The sequence below is a fragment of the Eschscholzia californica genome, unplaced genomic scaffold (assembly GCF_041429995.1).
Source record: "Eschscholzia californica isolate CP2 unplaced genomic scaffold, dmEscCali1.0.p SCAF_6, whole genome shotgun sequence".
In the NCBI taxonomy this organism is placed as follows: Eukaryota; Viridiplantae; Streptophyta; class Magnoliopsida; order Ranunculales; family Papaveraceae; genus Eschscholzia; species Eschscholzia californica.
This window is the reverse complement of record NW_028238483.1, coordinates 40,961,015-40,977,883: the sequence shown is the minus strand read 5'-3', so window position 1 is coordinate 40,977,883 and position 16,869 is coordinate 40,961,015. Positions and strand designations below refer to the sequence as shown.

The 16,869-nt window shown below is 38.7% G+C and overlaps 2 protein-coding genes across 2 annotated transcripts; one reads left to right on the top strand and one right to left on the bottom strand.

Annotated features, from left to right (window-relative positions):
- Positions 1-989: 989 nt before the first annotated feature.
- On the top strand, positions 990-4,810 carry LOC147534929 (flavonol synthase/flavanone 3-hydroxylase-like). The gene is made up of 3 exons (XM_086646151.1): positions 990-1,781; positions 3,318-3,645; positions 4,378-4,810. The coding sequence occupies exons 1-3, from the start codon at positions 1,300-1,302 to the stop codon at positions 4,588-4,590; spliced, it is 1,023 nt and encodes a 340-aa protein (XP_086502277.1). The 5' UTR covers positions 990-1,299; the 3' UTR covers positions 4,591-4,810.
- A 4,544-nt stretch (positions 4,811-9,354) lies between these two features.
- Positions 9,355-13,227, bottom strand: LOC147534928 (uncharacterized). The gene is made up of 2 exons (XM_086646150.1): positions 11,826-13,227; positions 9,355-11,758 (listed from the first exon to the last, which is right to left on the bottom strand). The coding sequence occupies exon 2, from the start codon at positions 11,731-11,733 to the stop codon at positions 10,474-10,476; it is 1,260 nt and encodes a 419-aa protein (XP_086502276.1). The 5' UTR covers positions 11,734-11,758; positions 11,826-13,227; the 3' UTR covers positions 9,355-10,473.
- Between the last annotated feature and the right edge of the window lie 3,642 nt (positions 13,228-16,869).

Here is a 16,869-nt window from a genome sequence, read left to right as displayed (position 1 = left end):
TAATTTTAAAATTAAATTAATTAGAAAACATCAATTAATTTTATTTTAAAAATATATTTATAAGAAAGGTATTTATGACATTAATTAAAAAGGCGAGGCCAAATTCCAAGTTATGAACTGATCACAAACTAATGGGCAAGAAAAAACTGTTATATCAGCACTTGGAGAGATTAATTAACTCAAATTTAAAAGGGTGCTTCTAAAGGCACCGGGCCAAAAGGCTGTTAGCATCCGGAAATTTTATTTTCGCGGGTCAATGGCCATTGACCCGAGTTCTCTAAAAGCACCGGTTTTAATGTGGGTGATGTTCACGGTTCACATATTCACAAAAAATGTAAAGAGCTTTGATGTAAAGAGGTAGGGACCTTTTCAGATTCTGGGACCCGTACAACCTTCTCAAGTTACTTAGATGTTGAGAAATCATGGCTACTTTTCTCCAACAATGTGTAAACTGTTACTTAGATTAGGATTCCTCTATTTTACCCAGCTTTATATATATATTTAGAAGGGTTTCATTCAGCATTTTGTGTCAATGGTGTTTATTTTCTTTTGCAGGATTTGCTAGGACTTGAAACAGGGAGATGTCTCGTTTCTTTGATGTGGTATGTTTTACTTTTATCCTAAGTTCAATCATTTATGCGTTAACAATTAATGTTTTCTGGTTATTAACAGGGAAATACTAGTGACGAGGAAGAGTCGAGGAATGATTACAAAGAAGAGGAAGATGATATAGATGGTCCATCTGATAATGCACAGGGAGGCACTGGTGTTGGAAGATATCTGATTAAGAATGACGATGATAGTGATGATGATGAAGAGGTTAAGGTTAAGTTGGCTTTGACCGGTGCCTACATAGTTGTACGGTGCTAACAGAGAAAGGAGCAGTTCGGTTTGGTGCTAATAGAGATGGATGCTAACAGCCTTTTGGGCCGGTGCCTTTAGAAGCACCCAATTTAAAAATGTGATGTTCTCCAAACTACTTAATCTCTGGAGTTAATTATGGATTAACCGCCAAGATCTATGATTAAAGTGGTTATTCTGACACAAGTCATCTCCTAAATTAGACAACCCCAAATTAAAAGACAAGTTAATTAATCCAAACCCCATTTCAATGGGGTCCATCCATTAATAATCTTTTATGGATCTCCATTCATTCAACTCACTCATCTATATTTAAACCCAACTTCACCTTTCTTTCTATCTTCTCCATATCCCAACTTCCTTAGCCATAAAGTACCATAGTTTAGAGAGAGAGAGACAAAACTAGATAGCAACCTTCTTATATCTTAATTACTACCAATGGGTGAAGTTGAGAATAGAGTTCAAGCAATTGCAAATTCTCTATTATCAACTAAACTAGATGATAATATACCATCAGAGTATATAAGATCAGAGAAAGAACAACCAGCACTTACAACATTTAAAGGACCCATTCCTGAAATTCCAACCATTGATCTAAGTGACCCAGATCAAGAAAACCTCGTTCGAATTATCGCCGAAGCTAGTAAAGAATGGGGATTTTTTCAAGTTATTAATCATGGAATACCAAGTGAAGTTATAAAGAAATTGCAGAATGTGGGTAAGGAGTTTTTTGAGCTATCAAGTGAAGAGAAAGAGGTTTATGCTAAACCACCTGGGTCTACAAGTATTGAAGGATATGGGACTAAACTTCAGAAAGAAATTGAAGGAAAAAAAGCTTGGGTTGATCATTTGTTTCATATCATTTGGCCTCCTTCTCGAATTAACTATAAGTTTTGGCCCACTAATCCTCCTTCTTACAGGTTAGCTCCTTTACCCGATCCGAATTTTTCTTACCCGACCCGACATATATTAGCTCTTACCCTTTCATTCTTATTTTCTCACATCTTAGTTTGCATGAAAACCATTTTCTTTTGCCAAATTTAAGATTTTCAATTTGAAGTTTCTGAATTTTGAAAATTGAAATGGGAATTCTTTAGATTAATAAATGCTTATTATTGTCTGAGTCAAGTAACAATTAATAATATTTATTCTTTCAGTACAAAATATCTCAGTATTTCCGTAGTTACATGTCTTGATCTTCTTACTATAGATACGAAGACTGAACATATTAGATTTATAATCTTATCGTTTAAATGTGTATTTTTTTAGAGTTAATTCCTATATGGCCCCCTACTTTGTGACCAGCTTCCTTTATGGCCCTTTTTTTTTTCGTAAATTCAAATATAGCCCCCTATTTTCAAGGAAATGTCATTACTACCCTTTTTAATTCTAAATTTAAAACATTTAAAAAACGTTATTTCCACCTCACCCCTCTCTCTCTCTCTCCACCTCATCTCTCTCTACAACTCACCCCTCTCTCTCTCTCTCTCCAATTCACCTCTCTCTCTCTCTAGATCTCCAACTCACCTCTCTCTCTCTAGATCTCCAACTCACCTTCATCTTCTCCGATTAAAGTCGCAGGCCGAAAATTTTTTCAGTCGGCGACCTCCCAAAAAAAAATTTCTTTTCCTCTCATCTCTCTCTAAAAACTCCGGCGAAGGGGGTTTTCCTTCGTCGGAGCCGTGAACAGACCGATCTGCTCGTGAACAGACCGATCTGGTCTGTTCACGGCTCCGGCGAAGGGAAACCCCCTTCGCCGGAGTTTTTAGAGAGAGAGAAAGAGATGAGAGGACTTTTTTTTTTTTTTGAGGTCGCCGGCCGGAAAATTTTCCGGTTGGCGACTTTAATCGGAGAAGATGAAGGTGAGTTGGAGAGAGAGAGAGAGAGGTGAGTTGAAAAGAGAGAGAGGTGAGTTGGAAAGAGATATAGGTGAATTGGAGAGAGAGAGGGGTGAGTTGTAGAGAGAGATGAGGTGGAGAGAGAGAGGGGTGAGGTGGAAATAACTTTTTTTTTAAATTTAGAATTAAGAAGGATGATAATGACATTTACTTGAAAATAGGGGGTCATATTTGAATTTACGAAAAATAGGAGGCCATAAATGAAGCTGGTCACAAAGTAGGGGGCCATATTGGAATTAACTCTTTTTTTTAAGAAAAAACACAATTTATTCTATTATAAGCATATCCGCCTAATTTTCTTAATTTAGTATAAATTTTGGTTTTTAATCATCAAATTTGAAATTGAATAGCTTCTCAAATATCTCCAAACTAAGTTCCAAAAAGTTCTCTTTTAACATATTTGCTTACTAACAATATATTTCTTTATTTTATTTAGGAAACAAACTACAAAATGAAAAGTTTTAAATAAAAAAATGAAAAAGAGGATGAGAAAGAAGTTTTTTGTTCAAATTATGTATTTATTTTTTACTAATTTATTTTGAATTTTTTAAAATGTAGGGAAGCAAATGAGGAGTATGCTAAGTACATGTTGGGTGTGGTGGACAATCTTTTGATGTGGTTATCACTTGGATTAGGTCTTGAAGGTCATGTCATTAAAGAAGCTATTGGTGGAGATAATTTGGAATATCTACTTAAAATAAATTATTACCCACCATGTCCTCGTCCCGATCTTGCCCTAGGTGTACCCCCACACACAGACATGTCTGCCATTACAGTCTTGGTCCCAAATGAAATTCAAGGCCTTCAAGTTTTCAAAGATGATCATTGGATTAATGCTAAGTACATCCCTAATGCTCTAATCATCCATATTGGTGATCAAGTTGAGGTAAGAAACTTATGGTGTGTTTGGATGACGGAATCATGAATCCGCGGATTCATGAGTCCTTGGGATTCATGATTCCTTGGGATTCATGATTCCACGGGATTCATGATTCCACGGATTCATGAATCCAAGTAATATTTTTTGGCTTGTTTGGCCACTAAGAATCCTATGATTTATTATTATTTGAGTATTTTTAAACGTCTTTATAAAAAATATGATTTTTGAAAAAAATAATGATTTTGAAAAAAAATAATGATTTTGTAGAAGGAATTATTTTTTTGTTGATTTTTAGTTTGAAAATTAGGTTCATTAATCCAAAATCCTAGCAAATCCTAGGGGTAAGGTGGGATTTTGGTCCATACAAATTTTGAATTAGGAATCCTTAAGATTCAAGAGTCCTAGGATTCTTGGTAGACAAACAGACCAAGGATTCATGATTCCTACCAAATTCCACTTTTGATAGGAATCCTAGTTAGGAATCCTGCAACCAAACACACCATAAGGTTTTTTTTTTGGTGAACAAAATCTAAGGTTGTGTTCGAGTGCAGTTTGTCCACAAAAGAAAAATACTTTTTTTCTAGAAAATTTCTAGAGATTTGGTACTTTGTCAGTTTTCTAAGTGTTTGTCTAGTATCGTCCTGGAAAAACCGTGAAAAGATTAATAGACAAAGTCTGCAAAAAAATAGTATATTTATAGTGATGTGAAGTTTACGAAAATGAATTGAATATATGCAGATCCTAAGCAATGGAAAGTACAAGAGTGTGCTCCATAGAACAACTGTGACCAAGGAATTCACAAGGATGTCATGGCCAGTCTTTTGTTCTCCACCACCTGAGATGGAAGTAGGTCCTCTTCCTCAGCTTGTTAATGAAGAAAATCCTCCCAAGTTTAAGACCAAGAAGTACAAAGATTATGAATACTGCAAACTCAACAAGCTTCCTCAATAAGGAACTTTGGTGTTTAGATATATATTGTGCACCTAAAGTTCTTACGATAGTATAATTGTGCAATATGTATGTAAAATGATGAATCACGATCATTAGATCCTCTAATGTATATGTTATTGTTCGTATTTTAACCATGATAATCGATTAGGCAAATCATAATCTTGTTCTTGATCGTTGAATGGACATATTGTTAATAAGTTTAAAAGAACTATCTTTTCTATTTTAGTTTTTTTTTCATTCTAAGATGAAAAAATAGTCTCTATTTATGAAGGTTCACTGAAATGAAGATGAAAAGAGATATAAACGAGGCAAAAGAAAATACTAGTAAGAATAGATTTAAAAGTTTAACTGTATATCTTGCATAGTCCAAAATATTAAGGCCAACGTTTTGGAAAAGCAGAAAAGTTTTCAGACGAAGGGTTCCGGCGAAGGGAAACCCCCTTCGCCGGAACTATCAAAAAAGAATGGAAAGGGGAAGAAGAGATAAAGAGGCAGATAGAGGAAAGGAGAAGAGAGAGAGAGAGATGTTAAGTTTGTGGGCATCCAACTCAAAATCAATTGGAAATGAGTGGAGAGGACCTATACTTTAGATTCTTGGTTGCTAGTTACCCATTCTCCCATGTGGGACTATTCTCACACGCCCCCTCACGTGTGGGGTTCTTTGAGCCTAACACGTGTGTTTTTTTCTTTACGAGTGACGTGGAGCACGTGTGGCTTTTAAGCCTATCACGTGTGTGCCTAGCTCTGATACCATGTTAAGTTTGTGGCCATCCAACTCAAAAACAATTGGCAATGAGTGGAAGAGGACCTATACTTTATATTCTTGGTTGCTAGTTACCCATTCTCCCATGTGGGACTATTCTCACAAGAGAAACATGTTGTCGCCTCCCATTTCCGGCCGGCACCTTCATTCCTGCGATTTGAGGGGGAGTGTTTGGTTTGACTTGTTTCACCATGCCTTTACTCATTTACTTTAGGCGTTAGCCCCATTCCCCTTGATGATGCAACTACTAACTCTCTAGATAACCCTTTTGTAAATGGATCCGCTAGGTTATCTTTGGATCTTATATAATTTATAGTTATGATCCCTTCAGAGAGAAGTTGCTTAACGGTATTATGTCTCCGACGAATGTGTCGAGACTTACCGTTGTACATCTTGCTTTGTGCCAGTGCAATCGCTGCTTGGTTATCGCAGTGTATGTTGATTGCAGGCACCGGCTTTGGCCATATTGGAATATCTTCAAGGAATTGTCGCAGCCATTCTGCTTCTTCCCCTGCTTTATCTAGAGCAATGAATTCTGAATGCATTGTTGATCGAGCAATGCACGTTTGTACCTAGATAACTGGAGATCCCACGATCTAGGTTCAAAGGGAAACTGAAGCTATATCCTGACTCGACAGTAACACTGTAAGAGATCTCTATCTCTTACCCATTCCTAGGATGACAACAGTGTTACCTGCATTGAGAGGTTAAGCATTAAGCTTTTAATGAATCCGAAAACTTAGAACTTGATTCTAACGTGAGGTATAGCAGGATACCTTATTACGGATAACCTATATGTGTGTGAATTGATGCCGGTTCTATGGGAAGGTCGTCTAGGCCGACTTCTCTAAAGCACACACGAAATCGGGAATGTTCAGGGCCGAAATGAACACAACCGAGAACCTAAGTAAGTAAGGAATTAGCTGTGTGATAGCTATTTTGGATTACAATTCCCAGGACTCAGTTCAAGACGTAAAGTTCACTGCCGTCCTTGTAGACCTTGTAGTTATTCACTAGGAAAGGTTCAAAGTCGAAAGACTACCTTCTTCCGATGCAGCGAAGTTCCGCTTATGAGCTCTGTCAGTGTCAGTCTGTCAGTATAGTATGTCTGCATATATCATAGCATAAAACCTCAAATTTTCATTCATGTGGGGGATTGTTGGAATCGGAGCCAATTTTGGCTCGACCCGACTCGTCAAACTCAGAAACCGGACGCGCCATTGCGTTCGTCTCGTCGAGCTCTTAAATTTAGAGCAAAGAATTACTCGAATCCGATTCCGGATGAATGAGAAATTCGAGTTTGAAGTTTTGGTGAAAAAACGGTTAAGTCAGGGTCTGAAACGTCAAACGGGACAAGTTAGATCAGGGGTCGTTTGAGCGAATACTGATGGGCCTAAAAGGTTACCCTAAAAGGTCGCCACCCGCAAGTATACGGGCGTCAAGTAATAACCCGGTAAGACCGGGATCGATCCACGAAGATAGGAAGGTGATTCGAATATCGAGAAAGTCTAGCCCACCGGTCTAGGTGTCAACCACTAACTCAGACTAAAATGAAAAGATGATAATTGGGATTTTGATTGATTTATAATAAATAAACAAATAAAACGATCTAATCTAAAAGTGAGAGGTGAGAGAGATTCGGGAAAAATGGTCGAGCAAGAATAAAGTGAGGAGGATACTTCGATCCACAAAATCGATAGTGACTAGTACTAATGATCTATAAGCGTGAAAAGTTAGTTAACTTCACCCATTTACTTGGATTGGTCAACGAACTCTTGGTTTAACTCAGATTCCAGTCCATGAACGGTCTAAAAATCCGGAAGATTTTATCATTAAAAGCAATAAAACTCTTGTCACATCAAAACATGTATCACAAGTATCCGACTACAAAAGCTAGCTAGACATGGTGGAACACATAATAAACGAGAAGAAAATAAAGAAAGACATGAGTTAAGGTGAGAATCTCCCTATTCCGATGAAGCACGAGACTAAGATCGACGGGAAATATATGCGTTGAAGTGCTGTCGATCTCCCTGTAAAAGAATACAGGAGTCCCTTTAACAGAATACAATAGGTGTCCTCTCAACCTGGACTTGACCTCCCCTTAATAACAGTGTCTTCTTCTTCCTCTTTCTCACAAACCTCAAACCACCATGAAAGCTTGGTGAAGCTCTCTCTCTCTAAACTTTCAACCCAAAACACAACCAAAGATCAAGAGCATCAAGCCAAAGAAGTTCCAAACGAAAACCTTATAGTTTCCGGCCAAAGTGATGGCCGGAAAACTACAACCAAATCCGGCCAAGATATTTCGAAGTTCCGGCCAAGAAATTCTGCTATCCCGAGCTGCTCCTCAGAGATCACGAACCGTCCCTTGCTTGAGCCGAGCTGATGAGGTTCGTCCGTTCCCGTCAATCCCGAGCTATCCCATGTAAATCCGGCGACTTCTTGTTGCTCAAGCTTGCTGCTGTCAAACCGAGATGAGAGGCCGAGCTGCCTTCACGAGTGCTCTTCAACCCGATTTCTTGCTGTGTTCAAGCCGTGCCCTTGATGTGCCGGCCGGCCAAAGCTATGGCCGGCGGCTGCTTCTTCTCTCTCCCTTCTTCTCACTCTTCACCCCAACTCAAACCCTAAAACTCTAATTGAGAAGAAGCCCCCACTAAAATCAGACTTTCTATTAAAAAATAGAACCTAGGACCATCTTGACTTTGTCTTAGTCTATTTTGACTTAGACCTTAAAGAGAGGTGCTCCTAAAATTTCAACTATGTTCTTCTTCTTTAGGCTATTGGACTTTGAGTTTGGGCTTTTAAGAACCAAAGGTGTGCCTGCATAATTGTTTCTACTTCTAATTTTCAGAAAAGACAAAAATGTCTTTCGGTTTCTTTCCTCCGTAACTTTTCCGTCCCAACTCCGATTCGACTTCCGTCTTCGCCGCCGGATTCACCATCGACTCCACTTGCCACTTAACCTCTGATCTCTGCCAAAATTACCAAAATACCCCTGGTCTCTCTTTCCTTCCGGTCTCTTCCACATGAGATAAAAAAGTGATAAATGCTCCGTTTTATTCCGAATGAAGCGTCAAACTCCAAATAAGGTACCTACCAAGAAAAACTTATAAATAGTTAGAAATAAAACACGAAAAGAACTAACTCATCGAAGTTAAGCGATCCAAATGTGGCATTTTAACGCCACATCAAACATCCCCAAACTTAGAATTTGCTAGTCCTCTAGCAAATAAACTCAAAGTAAAATCCTAACTCACTTTCGGAGGAATCCCGATTGCATTTAGCGTATGCAATAAGCCGTTAAACCCCTAGGTTACCCCTAAAGGACGAGTGTCGTCTCGTGAGGGTTTCCAGAGAATATACCCACAAAATTCAAGATTTCAAAGACATAAAAGAGTTCAACATCGATGTAAATAAGATAATGACAACTAATGACACACTCAAGCATGCTAAACAAGCGAATCAAAATCGATAAACGCATATAAATGTTAAAAGTCTCCTCACTAGTAATCTCATCCTAAAATGTAAGCTTCCAATCATAATGAGCATCATCTAAGTCTAAAGTCACAAAACTTCGATTCCTATCTTAGTACATTTCGCCTCGACTTTAGCCTCACGGTCATACACTCTTAAACATGAAATCACTCAAAAATAGATAATACGGTTCACTCTAATGTGTGAGCATGGAATAAAGAGAAACTCAACACATACAGAACAAATGAGGATAACAAGTTTTAGAACGAAATGATCTCTAAAGAATGGAAATAACCACTAAAATGGAATGGGGAAGTTCACTCACCCTTCTCACCCACTATACCCTCTAACAATGCTTCCTAAAGGTCAACGGATACAAGTAATGAAATGGAAGTGATGACAACCCGAGAATGTCGACGTCTTCAATAAAAAGAACGCTCAAACAACTACTAAATTTAGCTTTTGCTTTGAACACTTTATTATTCACAACACTCACACATAAAAACACAAAATAACAAATAAACTCTTTTTTTTCTTTTTTTCTTTTTTTTTCACTTTTTTTTTTCTTTTTTTTTTCGTAACAAAACAAATACTAACACTAGTATTCTCAACAAACAACTTTTTTTTCTTCATTCACACTTTGCTTTCACATTCTTCTTTCTATAACTATCATGCCTTCATTCTCGGAAGTAAGATGATGAATAGGTGGTGGAGTATCCGTTTCCCTAAAGTTGACACTATTATCGGGTTTCATGGACTACAAGAGTAAGGTCGCTATCCTGATGTCACTCCTAGTGGCTAAGAAAGTTGAGCTCATGAGATCGTCTAAGCTCTTTTAAAAGTTGCGAGGTTGAGTAGCTCTTCATTCTACTCGGAGTTAGCGCAGAAGAGTACACTCGAAAACAATATAAAGGCTCAGATATCTCACATGGGTTTAAGTCTCCACTAATGACTAGTATAGGTCCCTCAGAAATGTTTCTTCTTCCTTAGGATGCTACTCACATGATCAGACAACAAACGCTAAAGGACTCGACATTCATGAAAAAGACTAAGAACATGCATAACATTCATCAAAACTGAAACACATGCATCAACATACTTAAGCATACCACTAAAGTCATATCAAATCTACCCAAAGATTTTCAAATTTGGTCGAATTATTGAACCCTCTTGTCTTTTGAAACCCTATGGTCATGGCTAAAAGTCATACCCCATCCCCAAACTTAAAATTAACATTGTCCTCAATGTTTCAACCGTATACTCACCAAAAGATAAGACATATTAATTTAAAGAGAAGAATGGAAAGATATTACCATAGCCGGAGGAGATATGAGATACTACTACCGAGACTCGTGTATGAACAGGTTCCAAGTTGATGTCGAGCTCGTCGTCATCCCCAAACTTGGAACAAACCATGTCTCAGAAGCAAAACAAGTAAGAAATGCTCCTATGATCAACAAGAGATATGAGAATAAAGCACAGAAGATCATGACCATAAAAATGACCACTAACGCGGGTAAACACGATTGCATTGAGCTATGCAATTAGCCGTTGATTCTCTTGCTTTCGCAAGAGCACGAGTTCTGTCTCGTGGAGGGTTTCCAGAGATGATACCCACAAACATCAAGACCCATCTCAATCAGTCAAAGATCATATAATAAGAGACGGAAATTTTGGGGGTCAACCCAAAGAAAGCTATATGCAGGTGCTAATCGTCTCACAAAAAGATAAAGGATATGAAGTGCACATGAGACGATAGAAGAAAACAAGCCATCCCCAAACTTAGTGGGTGCACAGTCCACTAAGTAGGTATAAATAGAAGGAACGACAACAAAGAAATCATCAAAAGGATCGACATACATGTGAAGAGTCAAAATATCAGTCAAAGGCAAAAAATCATCCGGAAGCTTAGTGGACAGAATATCCACTATGTCCATAGACGTCTTTGGAAAGACGTCTGAAATGTCCCAAAAGGGATCAACAACCGAGTTTGAGATCATGTGGAAAGTCGAACTAGACTCTAAGGGTAAGGCAATATGATTGGGGACCAAGTCAAGGTCCATGGTTTCCTTAGGTAAATAGTCTGACAAACTATCCAACATGTCTCTAACTACTACGTCATCAATATCCTCAAAGACATCTGCAGCCTCGCAGTCAGTTATAATATCAGGCCTTCCTAGCATTGCATCTAAGACTGACTCCTTACAAGTGTCAAAAATTGGATAGTTCGGAATCGTGTCATCCTCAAACTTGCTCGTAGAGCCATCATCCTGAACATCAAAGTCTGGTATAGTCCTATCATCATGAGACAATAAAAGTTGAGGTAAAGACGAAACAAGGTCATCAATATTTTCGGGCTCTTGGGTCCTCTCAGTAGATTTATCGACATTTAACTTAGTACTAGGGTTAGACGTATTACCCTCGTCATCGTACCTAGTACCCTCTTGAGTTTGGGGTGGTGAAACCCCTTCCTCGTCGACAAATGACTGCGACTCGAGCGTCTCTATCTTTTGAGTTAAGGACTCAATCCTCTGCTTCGTTTGAGTAGCAAATTGTGACATCATCTCAATAAGACGACTCTCGGACTCTGATCGAGATCTATCTTCAAGAGTCTCCTCATAACAAGGCTCACCAGTGTAATAAAATGAAGACTCTTGATAATAACTCCCTCTGTATATACTAGGATCATACCTGCCTCTAAAGTCATTGGTCTCAGAATAGTGTGGACTATAAGGTCTCTCATACATATTTGGTGTCGGACGATATCCATCACTAATCTGACCATCTCTATACATCTGTCGGTATTCTGCTAGTGTCATACGAGATCGATCAGGTTCAGATGGTCTATTCCTCTCACTAATCGGATCATCTCTACACATTCGTTGATAATCTCCGAAGGTCATACCAGGTCGATTAGGCTCAATTGACCTATTCCCCTCATTAACCCGTCGGTGTTCTCCTAGGGTCATACCACGTTGGTTAAGCTCAGCTTTACGCAACTGTTGGTATTCTCTTAAGGTCATATCAGGTCGGGTAATGATGGAACTCTTCAGATCAAGGTCATCATCATCATCATGGAATGACCAACCGTTAGAATAACGTGCCATGATCTCACAATGTTCAAGGAACAACACAAAAGCTATAAATGTAAACTACCAACCAATTACACACAAGTAGAAAGAAATAGATAGAATACGATACTAGCGAATGCTCCTCTCGTTTCGTTCTTCCTTCTGATTCCTTTCTTTTCCTTCGCTCCTATGTTATTTTTTTTCGGCTTTTTCCTTAGAGTAGTTCCTGAAAATAAGAAAGAGTCAGAAACTACGAAAATAAACAAAAACGTCTAAGTTAACAAATAACACTAAACTAATGAACAAAACGAACAAACAATATCCAAACTACTAAACCTATCCCCGGCAGCGGCGCCAAAAACTTGATGGGCCTAAAAGGTTACCCTAAAAGGTCGCCACCCGCAAGTATACGGGCGTCAAGTAATAACCCGGTAAGACCGGGATCGATCCACGAAGATAGGAAGGTGATTCGAATATCGAGAAAGTCTAGCCCACCGGTCTAGGTGTCAACCACTAACTCAGACTAAAATGAAAAGATGATAATTGGGATTTTGATTGATTTATAATAAATAAACAAATAAAACGATCTAATCTAAAAGTGAGAGGTGAGAGAGATTCGGGAAAAATGGTCGAGCAAGAATAAAGTGAGGAGGATACTTCGATCCACAAAATCGATAGTGACTAGTACTAATGATCTATAAGCGTGAAAAGTTAGTTAACTTCACCCATTTACTTGGATTGGTCAACGAACTCTTGGTTTAACTCAGATTCCAGTCCATGAACGGTCTAAAAATCCGGAAGATTTTATCATTAAAAGCAATAAAACTCTTGTCACATCAAAACATGTATCACGAGTATCCGACTACAAAAGCTAGCTAGACATGGTGGAACACATAATAAACGAGAAGAAAATAAAGAAAGACATGAGTTAAGGTGAGAATCTCCCTATTCCGATGAAGCACGAGACTAAGATCGACGGGAAATATATGCGTTGAAGTGCTGTCGATCTCCCTGTAAAAGAATACAGGAGTCCCTTTAACAGAATACAATAGGTGTCCTCTCAACCTGGACTTGACCTCCCCTTAATAACAGTGTCTTCTTCTTCCTCTTTCTCACAAACCTCAAACCACCATGAAAGCTTGGTGAAGCTCTCTCTCTCTAAACTTTCAACCCAAAACACAACCAAAGATCAAGAGCATCAAGCCAAAGAAGTTCCAAACGAAAACCTTATAGTTTCCGGCCAAAGTGATGGCCGGAAAACTACAACCAAATCCGGCCAAGATATTTCGAAGTTCCGGCCAAGAAATTCTGCTATCCCGAGCTGCTCCTCAGAGATCACGAACCGTCCCTTGCTTGAGCCGAGCTGATGAGGTTCGTCCGTTCCCGTCAATCCCGAGCTATCCCATGTAAATCTGGCGACTTCTTGTTGCTCAAGCTTGCTGCTGTCAAACCGAGATGAGAGGCCGAGCTGCCTTCACGAGTGCTCTTCAACCCGATTTCTTGCTGTGTTCAAGCCGTGCCCTTGATGTGCCGGCCGGCCAAAGCTATGGCCGGCGGCTGCTTCTTCTCTCTCCCTTCTTCTCACTCTTCACCCCAACTCAAACCCTAAAACTCTAATTGAGAAGAAGCCCCCACTAAAATCAGACTTTCTATTAAAAAATAGAACCTAGGACCATCTTGACTTTGTCTTAGTCTATTTTGACTTAGACCTTAAAGAGAGGTGCTCTTAAAATTTCAACTATGTTCTTCTTCTTTAGGCTATTGGACTTTGAGTTTGGGCTTTTAAGAACCAAAGGTGTGCCTGCATAATTGTTTCTACTTCTAATTTTCAGAAAAGACAAAAATGTCTTTCGGTTTCTTTCCTCCGTAACTTTTCCGTCCCAACTCCGATTCGACTTCCGTCTTCGCCGCCGGATTCACCATCGACTCCACTTGCCACTTAACCTCTGATCTCTGCCAAAATTACCAAAATACCCCTGGTCTCTCTTTCCTTCCGGTCTCTTCCACATGAGATAAAAAAGTGATAAATGCTCCGTTTTATTCCGAATGAAGCGTCAAACTCCAAATAAGGTACCTACCAAGAAAAACTTATAAATAGTTAGAAATAAAACACGAAAAGAACTAACTCATCGAAGTTAAGCGATCCAAATGTGGCATTTTAACGCCACATCAAATACCACGCGCATCCAAATCTGTGGGCACATTTCGGGACTGATCTAACGGTGGGCGTTCCACCCGAGTTTTCTAGCCAGATCCGACGTCCCAGGGTCCAACCGACTCCAATATTCAGTTATTCTTTCTGTTTAGTCCCTCCTTTCGAATGGATACATCTTTTAACCCAACAGACACTATACACCTATTCAATTCCTATATAAACCCATCAAACCCACTTCATTTTTCATCAATTCAATTCATTCTCTTCTTCTCTTCCCTTCTAACAATTAGAGGTTCTGGTTAGCCTAGAATATCTAATTAAAGAAGTATTTTCTAGAGGTTCTGGTTAGACTAGAATATCTGGAAAAGGAAGAAAGAAGTCTCGAGTGAAATTTGAATTTCAGAAGCATCTAGAAGATCATCCGCATTAGTCCAAGAGCTCATAACACTGACAAAGGTTCGTCCGCTTTCAGAATATAGAAGTACCATCTTAAAATTCTGAAAGGTTAGTCGTTGTATCCCGAAGGCATTCACCCTAACGTTTGGTACTGTTACGGGGGTGTAAAATGTCTTAAGGAAAGAGAATTTATTCTTGCCTCGACTACATTATTTCCAAGATATGGCAGCCCCTCCCAGTGTAAACACATATCCACTGGTTGACTTAGTGTCGTCGGTATCTGATATGCAATTTGCATCTGCATGTCCCTCTAAGACTGCGGGATATGTGGTATAATGGAGTCCGTACTCCTTCGTCTTTCTTAGATACCGTAACACTCTCGTTATGGCGTTCCAATGTGTGTTATTCGGGTTACTCGTAAATCTACTTAGCTTACTGACTGAGTAGGCTATGTCTGATCGAGTACAGTTCATTAGGTACATTAGACTTCCAATAATCCGAGAGTACTCTAATTGTCTTACTGTATTCCCTGTATTCTTCATTAAGTGAATACTTGGATCTATCGGAGTGTTCGCCATTTTTAGGTCATCTTTGCTGAATTTTTCTAAGATTTTCTCAACGTAATGTGTTTGAGATAAACTTATCCCTTCAGCCGTCTTGGAAACCTTAATTCCAAGAATGACCTCTGCTTTCCCTAAATCTTTCATATCGAAAGTTTTCGAAAGCATCTTTTTAGTTGTATTAATGACATCTAAATTAGTTCCTATAATTAGCATGTCATCTACATACAGACACAGAATAACACATCCTTTCGCAGTGATTTTTGTATAGACACATTTATCACATTCGTTGATCTTGAATCCGTTTGATAATAATGTGTCATCAAATTTTAAGTGCCACTGCTTTGGAGCTTGCTTTAGCCCATATAGTGATTTCACTAACCTACACACTTTCTTTTCTTGACCTGGAGCTATGAACCCTTCTGGTTGGTTCATATATATCTCTTCTTCGAGTTGTCCGTTTAAGAAAGCGGTTTTCACATCCATCTGATGAATTTCTAGATTATATAAGGATGCTATAGCTACTAACACTCTTATTGAGGTGATTCGACTAACTGGAGAATAGGTGTCGAAGTAATCTAACCCTTCTTTTTGTCGGAATCCCTTTGCGACAAGTCTTGCTTTGTACTTGTCTATAGATCCATCGGGTTTCAATTTTCTTTTGAAAATCCATTTGCAGCTTAGAGGCTTGCAACCTGGTGGGAGGTCTACTAGCTCCCATGTATGATTTTGCATGATGGATTCTATTTCACTATTAACAGCTTCTTTCCAGAATGGAGCTTCTGGAGTAGCCATTGCTTCTGTGAAAGTTTGAGGTTCATTTTCTACCATATAGGTTAGAAAATCAGGACCAAATGTCTTAGCTTTCTTTGTCCTTTTGCCTCTTCGAGGTTCGAGTGTTGTTTCCTCGATTTCCATATCATCTTCTTTAGATGTTTCTAGATTTTCCTCTTCCTCATCTCTTACACGTTTTCTACTTTCAGATGAGACTTCTGAGTTCTGTTTGAAAGGAAAGATGTGTTCAAAGAACTTAGCATCTTTCGATTCCAGAATGGTGTTTACGTGTATACCTTCGATTTCAGACTTCTGTACTAGAAATCTATAGGCGCCACTATTTATTGCGGGCCCTATGTATACACAGTCCACAGTTTTAGGTCCTATCTTGACCCGTTTAGGAGGAGGAACTAATACCTTTGCCAGACACCCCCACACTTTCGTGTATTTAAATGATGGCATCCTTCCTTTCCATAATTCATATGGAATTTTACCGGTTTTTCTATGGGGTAACTTATTTAATAAGTGATTTGCCGATAATATCGCCTCCCCCCACAAGTTCTGAGGTAAACCAGAACTTATCAAGAACGCGTTCATCATTTCCTTTAATGTTCTGTTTTTCCGCTCTGCTACACCGTTTTGTTGAGGTGTATAAGGAGCCGTTGTTTGATGAACTATGCCATTCTTCGCACATATTTCGGCGAAAGGAGATTCATATTCTCCACCTCGATCACTTCTCAAAGTCTTAATCTTTTTATTAAGTTGAGTTTCCACTTCGGTTTTATAAAGCTCGAACTTATCGATTGCTTCATCCTTACTTCTTAGTAAGTAAACATAACAAAACCGAGTGGAGTCATCGATAAAGGTGATAAAGTACTTTTTACCTCCTCTGGTTTGAACCATCTTTAAGTCACAAATATCACTGTGAATTAAGTCTAGAGGTTCTGTGTCTCGTTCTATTGATTTGAATGATGTCTTAGTCATCTTTGATTCTACACATGTTTGACATGTTTGTTTTGAATCAATTTCGACTTTCGGAATTAACTCTAAGTTCATTAATTTCTTTAATGACTTGTTATTCAC

Bases quoted from the DNA above. Each gene is read 5' to 3' on its own strand.
- LOC147534928 (XM_086646150.1), bottom strand. From the start codon at position 11,733: ATGACCTTCGGAGATTATCAACGAATGTGTAGAGATGATCCGATTAGT.
- LOC147534929 (XM_086646151.1), top strand. From the start codon at position 1,300: ATGGGTGAAGTTGAGAATAGAGTTCAAGCAATTGCAAATTCTCTATTA. The intron at 1,782-3,317 runs GTTAGCTCCTTT...TTTAAAATGTAG, and splicing joins ACTAATCCTCCTTCTTACAG to GGAAGCAAATGAGGAGTATG. The intron at 3,646-4,377 runs GTAAGAAACTTA...GAATATATGCAG, and splicing joins ATATTGGTGATCAAGTTGAG to ATCCTAAGCAATGGAAAGTA.